This window comes from Calidris pugnax, unplaced genomic scaffold, assembly GCF_001431845.1.
Source record: "Calidris pugnax isolate Ruff unplaced genomic scaffold, ASM143184v1 scaffold336, whole genome shotgun sequence".
In the NCBI taxonomy this organism is placed as follows: Eukaryota; Metazoa; Chordata; class Aves; order Charadriiformes; family Scolopacidae; genus Calidris; species Calidris pugnax.
Genome location: NW_015091127.1, coordinates 284,638 through 303,044, shown reverse-complemented (window position 1 = coordinate 303,044; position 18,407 = coordinate 284,638). Strand labels below are relative to the sequence as shown.

Sequence of the window (18,407 nt, the reverse complement as noted above, 5' to 3'; positions counted from 1 at the left end):
GGTGACTTTCAGGCAAAGTCGTTACCACCACCCACACACACAGGATGCTGGGAGACTACTTTGCTACTCTTTTTGCAACCCCCATCCCAATTTTCCCTCCCTCCAGAGTGGTTATTTTATTGCTGAGCCACAGGGACTGCGCCTGAGCACAGGACGGGTGGTTGCAAAATAACAACGGGTCTAAATAAAACAGATGTATTCCGTAAAAGGAATTGAGCTGAAGTAATTTGAAGTGGAAAAATAAATCATGAGAAACTACAGATGTAGGAGAAAAAAAAAAAAAAAAACGCCTGCATTTCACATTTTTATAAAATGTGCAAAAAAAAAAAAGATTTTTAATGTCAAAGTATGTATTGAGAAAAATAGCAGTAGGTAAATGTTGATACTCCTTCATAAAAATGACAGCTTCTTAGATGCAATAGATACACTCAGGGATTATGTATATATTGCTATTTTCAACAACAATTCCAGGGAAAAAATGAGAAATTACGTGGTTACATTTCATTGTGGTTTTTACTGACATAAAGCAAGGAATGTTGTTGCCACACACATGGACCTAGTAGGTTTCACAAAAATTAACTGTGACTTGTTTTTAATGTTACTGAATTATTTTCCTCTTATTTCTGTGGTTATTTTTTTTTTTTTTTAATAAATATAATCTTGCCCTACCTCACAGTCTTAATTGTGTTGGATGAAGACTGCAGCTGGTCCCACATTGGGAATTAACTTTGTTTCAAACTGGAAACCTGACTCATCTTTTTCCTAGTGCTCTGTCAAGCATCCTACTGACTTGTTCAGTTGGTTTCCAGTGCTGAAAAGAGGCGGTTTATGGGCCCTCTTGATTTTATGGATAATCAACAGTGAGGAAAAAGGGAGAGAGAGATTATCCTGTTTTATAACAATGTGTTCAGTCCGCATATATAAAATATATTCAGTGTGTATTCAGTAATCTTCCTGTTTCCATAATTTTCATTTCCCCAATTGTGTTCTGGCCCGTTCTCCTTATTTTCTGAAGTACTCAGAAATTTGAAAAATGAATCAAAAATTATAGACAAAACATGAAATTATAATATATTTTTTTTTTCCTCTGTGAAATCTTAACCTTCTTTTTACCTGTTAACCAGGTGGAATAGTTCCTGTGTTATCTGGGTGGTATTTCGGACCAACATGCTTTCCTCCCAGTGGCTCCTTTGACATTGTGTGGAGCTGACTTAAGTTCACGTGTTCCAGTGTAGTGTTGACAATTTGCTGATACGAGAAGGTTTGCAAGAAAAGATAATCTCAGTTCTGTTGGGTGGCCAGGAGAAAGTCTCGCACCGGTTTGGGTGCTGTTAAGTGGCTGTTCTTAGTCATTTCTCTATAAAATTAAACCAAACCAAACCTCAGATTTATTTAAGAACTAAGTCTGGTTAGGTGGGAGGGGTCTACCACAGCAGCTCATATTCTTCTCCCAGCATGGAGGGTGTGTTTTTTTCAATTCTGGATGTGTAGTTTTGGGGATTTTTTTCCCTCAAGGCAGAAATTTAGAGATGAATCATAGAATTGTCCAGGTTGGAAAGGACTTCTAAGATCATCTAGTCCAACCATCAACCTAACGCTGATAAAGAAATCACTAACCCATGTCTCTAAGTACTATGTCAACCCGTCTTCTAAATCCCTCCAGGGATGGGGCCTCAACCCCTTCCCTGGGCAGCCCATTCCAAGGCTTAATAACCCTTTCCATGTCAAAATTGTTCCTGCTATCCAATCTGAACCTCCACTGGTGCGAGTTGAGGCCATTTCCTCTTGTCCCATCACCTGTTCCTTGGGAGAAGAGACACACTTACGAGACTGTTGCTGCTTACTTCTGTGTGGAAACTGGGAAAGTGTACAAGAATTAGGAGGATACAACTCTGTAAAAGCTTTGGGGCAGGTGAGTCCCTGCCAGTCAGAGGAAGTGGGACAGGCAGAAGGATCCAGCTGAGGCTCGTGACCTTGCTGTGGATTAATTGGCTGGATTTGGGAAGCAAGGGCACAGCATGTGAAGAGTAGCAATGGCAAACTAAAAGAAAACAGAAGTAAATGAAAAGTGAAATGGCACCAAGCTATCACACTGGTCTCACAAAACTCGGTGCACATCACCACTTGGCTGACTTCTGCGGGAGCTGAAATTTCTTGGTGCTCATCTCCATCCGTTTGGCAGAAAACAAACTGACACGTTTTCTAAAACAAAAGGCTTCTAAAATGGCTTTTCCTGTTTTCATGCTCCACAAGGGGAAGTAATATATCTGATGTTGGACTTATCTGGGAATGAGGTTCTACAGCCAAAATGAAAATCTGATTTAAACAATACTTGCTTTATTGTGTAGTATGAAAACAGCTTCATGTGGAGAGAGGCTGGATGATTGGTAAGATTTATGGTCACATTTGGCTTTTGTTAGCTCTAGAAATACTTCATAGCTTTATATAGAGCTGTGAACGTGTAAGATTTTGTGGAGAATGGCAAGAAAGTTTCTCTTCCCATCTCTACCCCTTTTTATTGCTTTTAAGTATTTGCTCATCGTAGCATTCCTAGCTTTCATTATTAAAATAAGCAAGAGATTACTTCATCTAGGCCTATTCAAACATATCATTTTAAAGGTGTGGCATATTTCTTTCCAAATTGTCTCCCACATTCAGCTATCTGGAATTTAAGTGATTTTTTTTTTTTTTTTTTTAAGGGAACTTTTCTACTACTCCATGTGCTGAAATCAGATCTCTTTTACAAACTTGATTGAGCCTTTGGGACTCCTCTCTCCGTATTTTCTTGTGTTTCCTGTTCTAATGATGCATTCCTTGGGAAGTAAGTGTGTGCCATGACTCCACGTGCAGCGAGGGAGCAGTTTCAGTGTGTACCTCCTGCAGCAGGTCCTCACTAGCAGGTCCTCTCTATCTGGTGTGAATAAGCAGGACTGATACACAGCCTGAGCTAGGAAACCTAGTAATGAGGAATAAGCATTAATCACTTTCTCATTCAGTTGTCCAGGAGGTTTCTATCTGGTAAAGCAGAAGCTGATTATCAATCCTCTGCCCAATATGCATTTAATCAGTTCTCTCCATCCCTTGGAAATGGACATCCACTGCTCCTTTGGGAAGAGGGGAGAAGGAAACACCCCTGTGATTTGTGTTAACAAAAGATCCTGGAATAAAACCTCTTTCATCAGAACACTGTGGCAAAGTGTACATTGACTATCTTTTGGAAGAAATGGTTTCACTTGAGCTTTTGACTCCTTCCAAAAGAGCAGGAAGAGGAGGATCTCCTGATAAATATGCAGCACTGAATTGTTTAACTCTTTGTTGCAGACATTAATGAATGTGTGACAGATACACACACCTGCCAGCGGAGAGAGCACTGTGTCAACACCGTGGGATCGTTCAAATGTCTCCAGGAACTGAGCTGTCAGCCGGGTTATGAACTTAAGGATGGAGAATGTGTTGGTAAGACAAGTGCTTTTCAGCTGATGCAATTGCTGTGACCAAAACGTGAAGGAAAGGGGTTGCAAAGCATTTTATTGTTGCTGGTCTGTGCTATCAAGATAGTAACTAAAAAGACCTGATCATCATAGAAATATTTGGCTTCATAAGCTCCTTCTGTACATTCATTTATTTGAAATAGGTTCTAGTGATAACTATAAATAATTTGGAAAACGCATGAAACCTTATGAATTAGGGTTTCCCCTGATTTTAAAGGGCTAGAGAGAGATCTTGCTGATGGAGGAATTCCTGTTAGGTTCCTCGGGATAGCTCTGCTTTTCTCTGATGGGGCGAACACTGTTTGCTGTTGAACACTGAATCACAGCCTGAATGGCTCATGGGGCTGACTCAGTCCCGTCCTTCCTGTGTTTAGGAGGTCTGTCTGCATTTATTTACATTTTGAATGGTCATGGGGTTAAGAAGTTATTCTTCATCTCCCTCCCCCTGGTCTGTAATGGAGAAGGTAACCTGGGTAGTCCTAGCACAGCAGAAGTTGCTCTGCAGCACAGGAATATGCAAGAGACACATGCATCCTGCCTCTCAGGGCAAAAGTCAGTCTTATTTACTCTTAAATTTTTTACACAAAGGGTTTGATGACAGCTGGAGTAAGAGATGCCTAAAGAAAGAGCTTAGCTCTTGACATACAACATAAGGTTATAAAATAGAAATGATCAGAAATCTTGCTTTATGCACAGCTGTCATAAGCAAGCCCTGGTTTACTTGAGGAGGCTGTTTGTGAATGTCTTGTTCTGTTGTCTGATCTGTAGCATTTCTAACATTTATCACTGGGCTAAATTGATTTCTGGTCTTAAAGTTAGATTCTAACAGATTATAAAATTTACAAATAATTTCAAAGTGGCCTTTAAAGTAATGATTTCTAAGAGAGACTAGAATTCCTGAACTGAGCCTGTGTGCTTAAGTACATACATGTATGCACGTGTGCCTGTGTACAAAGGGAAATCCCAGCCCTGTCCAAGTGAGGTCCTCTTTTAGTATTAAATTCAGTGGAGGTGGGTTTCTACTTAGAATTCCTGAGGTATAGAAGGAATGAGACCGTTTTGCTTTTGAAATAGTGTTACTCATTTTATGCATCCTTATCCCTCGTTTTAATTTGGGTCTTCAGGATTTTAAAGCTGCAGATGTTTCAGTACTTGTGCTCGACAAGAGAAGCTGTGAACAAGGCAGTAGGGACCTGAATCACATCTGCTGCAGGAGCTGACAAGCTCTGAAGCCTGTGCAGAAGTGGATGTTCTGTAGAAACACACCTAAACCTCAGATTTCCCAGCAGCGATGTTGTGTGTCTGGTTTAGATGCTGCTTCCTAACTTCCTTTCTGAGAAATAAAGTTATAAACTAGTCGTGAAGACTATAGAAAATTACAGCTTAACTAGTCACCCTCTGGTGTTTTGATCTGATTGACAGATATTGATGAATGCAAGAGAGGAACTCATAGTTGTAAAGTAAACTTCGTTTGTCAGAACACGGAAGGATCGTTCTACTGTGAGTCAAAGCAGCGCTGCATGGATGGATTTTTGCAAGACCCCGAGGGAAACTGTGTTGGTGAGTGTGCCCAGCGACGTAGGATGTCCAGCAGCACTGGCCAACTCCTCTTCCTTTTAGCCTGTCCAAGGGGTGCATATTGACCACATGGAATTTTGCTCAGATCCTGCTGTGAATTAAATTTAAAAATTGCTGTCCTTTTAAAGATATGCATAGTTGCATATCAAATTTGAAGAACAGCAGGCCCATGAGGAGAAAGACCTAGGAGTCCTGGTGGATAATAGGATGACCATGAGCAAGCAATGTGCCCTTGTAGCCAAGATGGCCAATGGCATCCTGGGGTGTGTCGAGAAGAGTGTGGCCAGCAGGTTGAGAGAGGTCATCCTGCCCCTCTGCTCTGCCCTGGGGAGGCCCCATCTGGAGCACTGGGTCCAGTTCTGGGCTCCCCAGTTCCAGAAGGACAGGGAACTGCTGGAGAGGGTACAGCAAAGGGCTACAAAGATGATGAGGGGCCTGGAGCATCTCCCTTATGAGGAGAGGCTGAGGGACTTGGGTGGTGTTAGTCTGGAGAAGAGAAGGCTGAGGGGGATCTGATCAACACCTATAAATACTTCAAGGGTGGGTGTCAGGAGGATGGGGCCGGTCTTTTTTTGGCGGTGCCCAGTGACAGGACAAGAGGAAATGGGCACAAACTTGAATGTAAGAAGTTCCACCTAAACATGAGGAGGAACTTCTTTCCTGTGAGGGTGGCAGAGCCCTGGAAGAGGCTGCCCAGGGAGGTGGTGGAGTCTCCTTCTCTGGAGACATTCGAACCCCACCTGGACACGTTCCTGTGGGACCTGCTCTGAGTGGACCTGCTCTGGCTGGGGGATTGCACTAGATGATCTCCAGTGGTCCCTTCCAACCCCATGTCATTCTGTGATTCATCAGCCTTCTCTTTGTAGCACAATAAATTGAAATGAAGGAAAAGAAGTGACAGCTGGAAGAAAACAGACCAGAAAGGTTAAATAGCTTCTCTCACCATTCTAATTCCTTGTCTTCACCAGATATCAATGAATGCACATCTCTCCCCGAGCCGTGTAAACCGGGATTCAACTGCATCAATACCGTTGGGTCTTACACCTGCCAGAGGAACACGCTGACGTGCAGCAGAGGCTACCACTCCAACGAGGAGGGAACCCGATGCGTCGGTAAGGTCGGGCTCCAGTGCCTGTTCACGAGCCCTCTCACAGGACAAAGTACCTTTCAGCTCTAAAAAGAGGGTTTGAGTTACCTCCAGATTCCTAAGTTTATTTGAGGAATGGGAATTGGCTGTATCCCAGCGGCTCAGGGATTTGTTGGCACTGCAGGATGCTGCACCGATGTCTGGGGGCTGCTTGGAACTCCAGGTGACTGTTGGTTTTGACTCGATACGGGATTTACTGACTTCCTTCTGGAGTGACTGGGACTTAGTTACTTCTTAAACTCATGCTGTCAGTCAGAACCATGATCCCTTGCTATTTCTTACCGTGTCTCGCTGTAAGCGATAGGTTCTGAAGCAGCAAAACACGGCATGTGTGGGCTCAGGAGACCAGCACTAAGCAGATGTAGCCCTAGGAATGGTGTTCCCCATCTACATCCAGTTGTGCGCACGTTCAGGATAAATTCTTGCTTTCTTTGTGAAAAGAATGGTGAAATATTCATATGGCTGGCACGCAGCTTGATACTGATTTGTATTTGTTCCAGGGTGTTTATGGAGTTACTGACTCAGAATAGCAGATTTCATCTCTTATTAGCATTTGTGCTGTAAATGAGCAGACTCGGCACAAAAGGAATTGCAAGCTTGGTCCTTGGTGCCCAAGGCAGGGCTGGCTGTGTATTTTTGAGTTCCCTATGTTCTGTGTTACACGAAGTAGGAAATTATAAAACAATGGCAGGGAAAAAAAAATAACAAAATGTTAAATCAGTATTTTGGTTAGTGATGATATCCTAATAATTCCTCCTTGAGTTCCCTTTGAATAAAGGGAAGGATGAAAAAATAAACAAAAGATGCTGTTGTGATGTTACGGGTGGGTGGACACGGTGTCGGTCACGACTAGCAATGTGTAGCGAAAAATAGCCCATTTCTGCATAAATTTCCTCATTCTCCTTTGTGCTCTCTGTATCTCCCTTCATGATTTTACTCCCCAAACCATCCAGATTGTGTGTAAATATGTGGCAGAGGAGGAAATTGCCATTATTCATACAGCATTTATATCTTTAAAGCCTGATGAGATAACACAATGTACCCTAATTACTGATGGTACTTTGTCTCTGCTTCACGTGATTGACAATGCTTCTAAGGAGCAGGTATAAGGAAGCTTCTCTAGTTTGATTTTGGGAAAACAAATGTTTAATGTTAATGGGTGATTTCTCTGTATTTGCTGGTGCACTCTGTTTGCAGTCTGTATCTTTTGGGGTTTTTTTTGGGTCTGACTTTCTTTAAGTGGGCAGAAAGCATGGAGAAGAAAGAAGAAAAGCACATGGTCCTAATTTCCCCTCTCTATGATAAAGACTAGTTTCTTTAAGGCATTACAATAGCTAATTAGATTCCTGATTCAGATTTATTCACAGTAGTAAATGCATCATCTGCACGTGTTCCTCCAGCAGAACTACACTTGTAGGGTCATCTTCTCTCTTTAGGGCCTTCATCTCTCTTTAAAATGTTCACATTTTCTGATTTAGTCAATGAGTTATTAAAACCTACCTCTTACATTTAACTGAAAACTCCTGTAACTGTGGTGAAATATAGCACACTTCTGACAGTGTAATGTCCTAGAACTAATTAAAGTCTGAACACAATGGAATACATAAGTTTGGACAAACTAATGAAAAGGTTGCACACGTGAATCCACTGCAGATAAAACCACTGCTTTACAAAATTGTCTCTGCGTTAGAAAATTTCCTGGTTTGATGCTACCTCTGGCCTTAAAAGAGCAGGAGGAGCCGGTGTTTGAGCAGCAATCTGTGAGCCTGTCAGGGATCCCTTGCTTGGCGAGCGGCGTTTCCTGATGCCAGCAGGGACCGTGTTGGTGGGAATGTGTGCTGAAATATTGAACAAAGGGTTTGCTTGTGCCTCTCACCAGGGTTGGTATAATCTCCACTTCTCCAAATCCAAGTTTCTTTGATAAGTAACTTGCTCTCACTTCCCCGTCATTTTCTCAGCAAGGGCCCGCTTTCCAGAGCTCTCTCCAAGGCTCTTGTTTGATGAAGATCTGCTCAGGAACCCTTTGAAATGAAGTAGGGCTCAAATTTATGACTTCAAATAGGGCAATATGGAGAACTCCCAGCCTTAGGCTGCCATCCTAATTAATATTACATGAACAGGGATTTGGGTTGTAAAAGTTGTTGAAGATGTGAATAGTAGGAAGGAAGCAGGCTCCGATGGCTTAGGAAATGGCAGAACTCAGAATACTTGAAGAAATACAAGCTTCTGAGGGTTAATCAGACTTTTTGCTGCTTCTTGTCACAGATGGTAGCAGGGATTTGTTAGATACTGATGAGCTATTTAGTCATGTTGCAAGTCCTGGAAATCAGCGTGTATTGAAAACTCTCATCTTCATCTGAGGATTTTTTAATGAGATTGGAACTGATGCGTGTGAGTGGAGAAGCAACTGATTTGTTGGTATTGGATTTTGGATGAGAGGCCGTGAGGAATATCAAAATGCGAGTTGATTGAGAAAAGAAAGAAGATCAACATTAGGAAAGAGCAAAAGGCAGACAGCAGGAGCGAGACGGAAAGGGCAACGCGAGATGAAAATAGCAATTGCTTTAATTGAAGGGATGAGCAGAATTTCTGGCTAGTCCTTGTTTTGCTTTAAATGGCTTGCCGTGACTCACGGAATGGCAGAACAGCAGAATAGGTTGTTTAAATGTCATGGTTTGATCAGAAGCAAAATGTGTTTACATTGAAAGGCAGAATGTGCTGGGAAGGCTCCATTCGGGTTACACTTACCATTTTCACTTTTAAGATAAGGTATTGCTTTTGAAAAGTTTGACTTGGAGATACGTAAAGCCGACTCTGAGAAGAGCACAATGGGAAAAGCTGATATCCTTTCTTCTGTCCAGGGGACAACCCCAAGAGTTTCTATTCCTGTTATTTAATTAATTTATTTTGCTCTCTTCGTAAAAGCGGATTTCCAGCAGGCTGTGTTTGAGCTAATTGCTCCCTGTGGTTCTGCAGATGTGGATGAGTGTCAGACTGGCGTACACCGCTGCGGCGAGGGGCAGATCTGTCACAACCTTCCTGGGGCTTATCGCTGCGACTGCAAGATGGGGTATCAGTACGATGCCTTCAGCAGGAGCTGCATTGGTACGTACGGCGCCAGACGAGGTGGGATGACTGATGGATTGACTGAGCCTTGGGCCTCAGGGCAGAATTTGGCACCGTTGTGGTGTGCCATTATTGGTTCTGCAACGCGGTGCCTCCAAAGATGATGGGATCACCTCCACGGCACCTGGTGTTGAGCACAACCGGCCGTTGGGAGCTCTGCTGCTCCCTGCTGAGGTGCCCTTGGTTTGGTTTAGCTGCCAGGTTATCAGTGAAGGTCATCTGCAAAGCACTTCCCCACGGGTTACGCTGCTGCTGCGGTAGAAATTGATCTTTCTGAAGATTTCACAACTTTCCTCCTAAGAGGCTATGATACAGCGTTTTGTATTTTATCACCACTGTTAGAGCCCAAAGTCAGCAGAAAACCTGAGGCTGCAGCATTCCACGCTCTGCAGATCGATCTCTGACACTTTAAAAAAAATGTCCTCCTGCATCTTGTTTGATGCTTTTCTTTCCGAGCTGATTGTGTATTTGCTTTTTATGCTGGCAGATATAAATGAGTGCTGGAATTACCCGGGACGCCTGTGTCAGCACACGTGTGAGAACACCCCTGGGTCCTACCATTGCACTTGTTCCTCTGGTTTCCGCTTGTCTTACGATGGGAAGCATTGTGAAGGTACCAAATGTGGTTTTTTTTCCATGAAAAAGAAATTGCAGTGTGAGTTAAGGGACTTTATAGAGAAGGAGTTGAGGTGAAATATAAATACAGTAAACCCATGATAAATGTGTGCTCAGGTTTGCAGATGCTCAATTGAACTGTCAGATGAGAGCTGACAGGTTTCTCCTTTTTCTTCCTTTCCCTCACGTACTTTTTCCTTCCCTTCCAGATGAGAGAAAAGGAGAACCTAACAAAGAATAGAAGCCTTTTCATTCGAATTTTAATAAAGATGAAACTTGGTAGTGACAAAACTTGAAAAAATTGATTTTGAATTGGGGGGATATTCTTAACGTTCTACATGATTACGTATTTTTAACCAACTGTAAGATATAAGGTCTGAAACACGTGTTTGCATGGGTATGTGTTTTCATTGACGCATAGAGACGTGAAATTCAGGTGCTGCAGACATCCTCATGCATCCTGGCATTTTCCCCATGGAGCAGAAACATCTTCTTGGGACAAATTAGTCCGTCCTTATTCACTCTGACCAGAAGGGGCTGGTAGCTGTTCTCAGGGGCAAGAAAAGGTGGCAGACACTGTTCTGAACCATCGTGGCAATGTCTGTGGGTTTGTCTTTGGATACAGACGTGAACGAATGCGACACTAGTCCCTGCAGCCAGGAGTGTGCCAACGTTTATGGTTCCTATCAGTGCTACTGCAGGCAAGGCTTCCAGCTGGCAGAAGATGGGCATTCTTGTAAAGGTAAGGCTGCTGCTTTGTCAGGTCAAGTTAAATTGTGTATCCTCTTAAACAATCAGTGCTAGCTTGTTAACAGTAAGTGGTGTTGAACCCTTGGCAGCACCTAATGCTGCAGGTGATGCCTAAGGATGATTCTGAGTTACAACCTGCTGCAGAAGCTGCAAAAGGTTACTCCAGCTATTGGAAAAATCAGTTTATTTTCATGATTGGGGCTGGAATACGCTCATCTGACCATTGAACTGGTGAGGTTGTTGTTTTATGGAGCTAGAGCTTATGACTGAGAAAATTAGAAAGGAAGATATGTTATATTGCATATGCAATATGTTATATTGCATCAATTAAAGCCATGATTGAATGAAATTTGGCTCTAACTTCTGCTGCGGTGGGTGAATGAGGGGTAGAGCGATCAGAATGGAGAAAGGGACGATTTTACCTGCTTTCTTGAAGTTACCAATGCTGACATGTACTTTGGAGAGTCTCTATTTAACAAATGGTGAAGAAACTCATGTTCTTCCCAGCACAAGAAAGCCCCCAAAGCAATCCTAGAAGAATTACAGAGGTACCAGAGAGAGTGTTCCAGACTCAGGTGTGCCCTAGGCTTATTGTTCTTTTCCCTAAGTCCATACTACTTGCAGCCAGGCTTTTTGAGAGCGATCTTGTGTTCAGCATTTCAGAAAGCACCATCAACTGTCCTAGAGTAGACCTAGGTAGACCTTCAGTTCAGAAAGCACCATCAACTGTCCTAGAGTAATGGTAGACCTTCATGGTTGCATTCTTGTTTAAGAATATTTTATAAATGTGCCAGATAAGAATTTCCTTGTGTTTTGCAGCCTCCCCTTTCAGATTTCTTTTTTTTTTTTCATATGTTTTTAATTGTGCTTTTTTTCCCCCAGATATCGATGAGTGCACACAAAGTGCAGGCATCCTTTGTACTTTCCGCTGCGTGAACGTTCCTGGTAGTTATCAGTGTGCTTGTCCTGAGCAGGGATACACCATGGCAGCAAATGGAAGAACCTGCCGAGGTAACGGGGAGTTTAGGAACTGAAAGGATTATATTGTGGAGCTTTAATCCTTGGAATGATCTAAGCCATTACGGTTACTCAGTCAAGTCTCCATTTTTTACATTACTCACTGTTAAAAAGCCAGCATTTGACAAAGTTGCCAAATATTGGTATCTGCAATGTCAGCTTTATCCTGTGTTAGGAAATGTACTGTGGCAACCCAGCTGTCAGTGTGAGCTAATTGTTTAAATGAATTCCTAAGGGAGCCCACTTCATCATTCAAACTGGGGCACTGGATTACTTGCCTGAGCTGTGTGTGCACCTTGGCACAGCAGTAAGTGATCTGGTATTTTTAGAGGTGCCAGATGTAGAAATCCATGGCTTCATTGGGAGTTTCCTGCCCCAGAAAACTGGGAGAGTGAACGTGGGAGCTGGAACAGGGACTTGGACATCCCGAAGTCTGCCACCTAAGCTTAAATATGTTGGCATTAGCTTCTGTTGGTGTAAATGACATGTATCCTCCTCCCACACACCCTCCTTTTCTCCAGAATTGTAGAAGTGCCTTCTGGGTGTCGGGTGGTTTTCATCTGGTGCACAGCTGTCTGATTTTGAAGTAACCCCCCCCCATTTCCAAAGGATGCTCTGAGTGCGTAATGATGATTGAAGATCTGATTACCTTTAGGTACTCTCCACGCATTCCTGCCGCTGCTTACACGAACTGCCAGGCATTTCCTGCTCTTAGTTTTTCAGGAACCCTTCACATAACTTTTGGTTATGTATCTCCTAGGCTTGAATTCCCTTCTCAGTGGTAATGGCAGGGAATTTACACTGTGTAAATCATGAACAGCGTGAACGTACTTGGTCCTGACTTTGGAGCTGAGAAACAGACTAAATTAAAAGTAAAGTATTTTTAAAAGATTTTAAAAGCTCTTTTTTTTTTTTTTTTTTAATGTGTTTTTAAGTATGACTTCAGCGTGCAGTTATATCCACATGCATTTAAATTCTTATGTAAAAGTCACCTTTAGAAAACCGCAGCTATAACTCTCCTCGGGCTTTTTACGCTTCTTTTTTTAATTTCCCCCCGGCTTTGAGTGCTGGCATGTTTGTTACCACCTCTGCCAGCAGCAGTGATTTGAGCTGGGGATGTCTCCCAGAGTCAGTCCTGTGAGTCACTGCCTTAGTTGGCTGCCACAGCTCTCCCCAGCCGGAGGCACCCGCTGTGGAGGCGGAGGGAGAGGATTTGCCGTGTGGATCTATGGATCCCATCGCATCCTTTGCCTGGCACGATATCCTCCCTGCAGGCTCATCCCGTGGGGAGAGGGTTCCTGTCGTGTAGACTAGCCCTTGGAGAAGCTTTTTGAGGTACCCATGCCACCTGGGCGCTTAGAGGCTGAGGCTGGTCTGCTTGCCAAACTCAGCGCACGTGTGGCAGCTCCGGGCATGGCTGGGGAAGCTGGCATTTAGATGGGCACTGGAAGTAACCCCCAGGTACCTGCCTGTCCTTGGAGCTCTGTGAGTTTATAGATGGAAGTTTGGGCAGGGTTATGTACGGAGGTGACATATATTGAGGTCAGGTGTGGAGTTCTCTGAAAACCTGGTCAGAGAAACCGTGTGAGTTGATGTCAGCTGCACTCAACACAAAAAGACTATTATTGGTTTCCACCAGCTAAGGGTCTGGCTCCAGTTGCTCGCCATCTGACCAGTTCTTAAGAGTTACTGGTGGTACATTCTTTGTACTTTATTTATTTTTTTTTTCAAGCAGAGGAGTTGTACCCCATGTAATAGTGTCTCCACATATGGATCTTTTTGGAGGAGCTGCCTGTGGTGTTTTTTTGCAGCAGAGCCAAACTGGTGAAGGGAGTGCTTTCATGACGATGATTGCAATATGGAAGAAATTTTCTTTTCACCTAGGGGCACTTCTGAGAATCAGCAAGGGATTTAACTTGCTTTGATTCTCTCCTACTTCCTATTGTATACTTTTGTTTGCAAGACTTTTAAACCAGTCAGTTCCGTGTATGAGATCAGTCCTCATCCCAAGGGAATGGAGGGAGTGGGAGGTTACAGTTTTCCTCTAAGAGTCTCTCTCCTCTGTGACAGTTGGCAGAACTGCGGAGCCCTACACAGTCCACGTGGTTTGTCTGTTAGCATTTATTTCATTTTAAAGCCTCCGTGCGTTGTCTAGACATTTGGGAGTACACAATGTGACTGCAAGATCTTTGCCAGTATTTTCTGCTCAAGCTGGATCCTTCTTATTGCATCTGGTTTTCAGCATTTAAAGGTCCATGGCTTGGGCTCGTGCATATGTCTTATTTAGGTAACCACTTTGATGCTCTAGGCCATAAAGTGTCTTTGAGCTTTAAGTGTTCTTTTTTGTCTTCTGCAACGTTACTTCTCATTACAGGGGTATATTTATATTTAACCTAAAATTTCAAAAATGTGTGCCTTGTTTTAAAGTGTTGTTCTTAAGTTCCCATCTTTCCTAACAGTCTGGTGGAGCTCACATCTCCTGGATCATGCAGCTCTACAGCAGCGGTTACTTTGCTTTGTGTTTGCCCCCTGATTTATCCAGAGCAACCTTCATGCATACATAATTTCTTCACCTGACATAGCCCAGCTTTCCCCATTCCCAAAAAGTCAGTGTGAAGGTCCTGTAGGCTTTTACCACGGGTGTATTCTGATGGGATTTGTGTATTCCTGAGGGGTGGCTTTTGTCACAGTAGGCTGCACAGACAGAGCCAGGGTGTCCCTCCATCCATGATGTCTTTGTTCTGAGGAGGGGAAGGTCTCTCTGCAGACGGGCTGAGGGGGGAATGATTGTTTTCATGGGCCACGTGGACATTTTACAGCCTTGTCCATGAAGAAGAAGCCATTGCGATCAGACACATGTTCTGCATTGTAGGAGCCATTTATAGCCGTGGCTGCCTTTCAGCAAGGACTGTCCCTTGTGCTCCAGCACTTGCAGGTGGTGCCCACACCGTGCACAAGTCTCTGCACAGGCTCTGCTGCTTGAAACCAGTGAGATGCTTCCCCGGTTATTGAGCTTCTCCCACGTGCACTGTCCTCACGGGCTGGACGGCTTGTTTAGAAACACAACACACGACGTCGTATGGTGCTTAGAGTTAGCCTGGGTTCAGGGAGTGCCAGTGACCTGTGAAGCTGTAAAAATTGGCCCATCACTTTCAGGAAACTATTTAAAAAACAATCTTCAATCGGAACAACTGTGGAAAGCTCACAGAGCGACTGTGGGGATGGACAGGTCGGCTGGTCTGAGAAGTTTAGGGTTCCACCACCTTGGACTGCCGCTATCTGGCCATTTTATTCTGTTTCCTTTCAGCCTGGGTTATAATATTACTTACAACACATCTCTGACACCTCAGGACCAAGGGAGAATATGACAACACAGGTGATTCTGTCATGTTTGACAGAATTCTCTGCTCATGTTTGGTTTGAACCAAAACATGTTCATGTTTGGGTTTTATTGCAGTGGGAAAGGGGATATTGGGTTTTGAGAACTTTTTTCCCTTCTCGTGTTTATGCAAGTTAAACCCTGTGGTGCACCAGGTGTGTTTGGGATGAGAGCAGCGAGGTTCACAGGCGGGGGCCGATGTTTGCAGAGTTGGAAGGGACCTTAGAGATCAACTGATCCAACCACAAAAAAAAGCCCAAACAAACCACCACACACACACCACTCCCGCCCACAAACAGACACAACCCAACGATCTCAGGCACTAGAGCTTGCCCTGAAGTGCCACGTCTACACGTTTCTTAAATACCTCCAGGGATGGTGACTCCACCACCTCCCTGGGCAGGCCGTTCCAGTGCCTGACCACCCTCTCAGGAAAGTCATTCTTCCTGATATCTAATCTAAACCTCCCCTGCCCCAACTTCAGACCATTTCCTTTGAGCAACCTGGTCTGGTGGAAGGTGTCCTTGCCCATGGCAGGGCCCTGGAGCTAAATGATCTTTAAGGTCCCTTCCAACCTAAACCATTCTGTGATTCTATGATGCCATGGTATCACAGCCCATAAATTGTGATTACATCTTATTTTTGCACTTAGCATGTCTTCTCCCTTGTGTTTCTTCTCGTTAGATGTCGATGAATGTGCAATAGGAACCCATAACTGTTCAGCTGCAGAGACTTGCTATAACATCCAGGGCAGCTTCCGCTGCCTGTCCTTCGAGTGCCCGTCCAACTACAGGAAAGTGTCTGACATGTAAGTATTGCTGTCGCCACAAAGCCCTATCCAGTGGCTGTGGACTAATTAATAGTAGTGCTTTAATTTGCGGGTGGGTGTAAGTGCTCAGAGCTCTAAGAAGATGTTTTGGTGCCTGGAGCACACAGACTTTCCCCACGTAGAGTTTCTCTCTGGTTTTGCCTCTCCCTTCTTCCAAGCCCTAGAGCCCCCATTTGCCCTTCAACTCTGCAGTCATCAGAGCTTGCAGCTTTAAAAGGGCTCTGTTTATAATTAAGTTTTAAAAAAAAATAAGATCTTCTTTGCTGCTTGTGTCATTGCAGTGGCTGCCAGGCTGCGCAGTGCACTGCTTTTACAGTGGTTTGGGGGGCCCTGTTTAATATTTGGACTACGGTTCCTCAGATATGGATGAAATATTGAGGGGGAGCAGGATGACGAGCCCTTGCCAGGCTGCAGGGGTCTGGGAATGGCTCAGGAGACCCATCATCTCCCTCCCTGTTCCCTGCCTCCGTGGCTGGCAGTGCTTTGGGAAACCATATTTTGCTGCTTACACCTTAAAACATACTTTTCCTGCCATATAGAATCGAATGGCTTTACAAGTTGAGGAGCTGGTTTCCCATCCCCACCTTGTAGCTACCTTTTTAAGTGTGATTTCTTCTATTTTCTTGGGGCGTTGGCCCGGGGTTGTGCTGTCAGTGATGAACCACAGACTCCTCTTCCGAGCCCCGTGCTGCTTCCAGCGCGACTCTGGCTCTTCCTTCATGGTGGAGCTTCCCAACGCAGCTCTCCATGTCCATCAACTTTTTCTTAGTGTTCGACTCTGACAATTACATCATTTCCAAACGCTTTTATGGGCACTGTAAAAGCAGAACAAGCAGCTGGTGATGACACAGCTGAAGTTTGGGACTCCTGTCTGTCTTGCTCTGAAATACACATGTTTTTACCTGCTTACCATGTTTTTACATGGACACTGAATGTGTTTCATTTCTCATCTCTTAGGAGGTGTGAACGAATCAGTTGTTTTAATTATCTGGACTGCCAAAATACCCCGGTGCGCATTACCTATTACCAGCTGAACTTCCAAACCAATATTATGGTCCCAGCTCATATTTTCCGTATTGGACCATCGCCTGCCTATGCTGGAGACAACATAATCCTTACTATCAACAAGGGAAACGAAGAAAACTACTTCAGCACTCGGAGGCTGAACTCCTACACGGGCATTGTCTACCTTCAGCGACAAGTGAAAGAGCCTAAAGACTTTTTGCTGGATGTTGAAATGAAACTGTGGCGTCAGGGAACATACACTACTTTTCTTGCCAAAATTTACATTTTCATCACAGCTCATGCGTACTGAAGCCTGTATTGACATTGGATTTTATTGGTGCTATGCTCTTTAACTGATCTACCAAAGCTTAATACTGTTGAACTGGCATTTAATGTATCTAGCCTTTATATTATTTTTCTATCATTGCTTTAAACTTTTTTTATTGGTTGTGTAAATTAAGTTAATTTTTATCTTTTTTTTGTTTGTTTGTTTCGTTTTCTTATGTAATTCTTTACATCATCATTTGAGAATGAGCGGAGGAGGGGTTAGAAAAGCAGCACATAGGTTGTGTTAAATGCTGGAACCTTTTCTTAGCAGTTATTTTTTAGGTTTAGCCCCATCTGCAGGGTATTGCACTAGAGGGGAAAGATGTTCACTTGGGAGCGTTGGCTTCTGCCACTAAGAGAAACCTTGAGCAATTTCTCTTTGTCACCCAAACTCGGGGTTTGGCTCAGCCACCGGCTTCGCTGAGGTCTCTGAGCTGAGGTGCTGTGTCGAAGGCCGTAGGTGCACACCGGCCGTGGGCTCACCTCCTCGTACCGGTCTCTTTTCCTCTTTTCCAATTTTCATAATATGTTGCCTAAAAATATATATGAATAAAAGAAAACTCCACCAGTGAAAAAGCCGATGATTGAGTCTTGCTTTCGTAGGACTACTCACGCGCTGAATATTTGCAAGACCAAGGCCTTAAGAGAATGTCGTGCTTTAGGGTAGAATTTCACCTTGCCATTTTTAGCATTTTTGTCTTTGTAGCTGCTGGGATTCCTCTCTACACAGACTCATTCTGTTTAGGTAACTATCAGTGCAGATTAGATGCATTATAATTCTTAAAGGACTGTCAAAGAGAAACACGGAAATAGTGAAATAATCGATTGCTGTTCCTTATTTGAAAGCTTGGTTGTGCCACTGAGGAAGCACTTGCGATTTTAAATAAACAAAAAGGGGAGTTGCTTCTCTTCTTCAGGAAAATTGCCTCAGTTGTGTTACTCAACGACGGAGAGGAAAATGCCAGTTAAATTGGGGGTTTGTGTTACGCCATTTAGAAAATAACATAACCTAAGTTTTGAGCTGGATTTCCTCTAGTTCTACAGGAAGCTGGATGAGGTCCAAAGCTGAAGGCCAGATGTAGCAAAGCGTAGTATAATCGAAGTATTTGTTAGAATTTAGAAATGAATATCGGAACTTCTTTA

At 43.6% G+C, this 18,407-nt stretch overlaps 1 protein-coding gene across 4 annotated transcripts in view; it reads left to right on the top strand.

Moving 5' to 3' along the window:
• The window catches only part of FBLN2 (fibulin 2), a 119,141-nt gene extending 100,955 nt beyond the window's left edge, over positions 1-18,186 (top strand). For all 4 annotated transcript variants that reach the window (XM_014958456.1, XM_014958454.1, XM_014958453.1 and 1 more), the window contains exons 9-17: positions 3,322-3,456; positions 4,914-5,051; positions 6,038-6,181; positions 9,193-9,321; positions 9,830-9,955; positions 10,583-10,699; positions 11,590-11,718; positions 15,788-15,911; positions 16,890-18,186. In XM_014958456.1, coding sequence (XP_014813942.1) covers positions 3,322-3,456; positions 4,914-5,051; positions 6,038-6,181; positions 9,193-9,321; positions 9,830-9,955; positions 10,583-10,699; positions 11,590-11,718; positions 15,788-15,911; positions 16,890-17,247 — 1,400 coding nt within the window. In that variant the 3' untranslated portion in view covers positions 17,248-18,186. The remainder of the gene's footprint in view (positions 1-3,321; positions 3,457-4,913; positions 5,052-6,037; positions 6,182-9,192; positions 9,322-9,829; positions 9,956-10,582; positions 10,700-11,589; positions 11,719-15,787; positions 15,912-16,889) is intronic.
• Positions 18,187-18,407: the final 221 nt, after the last annotated feature.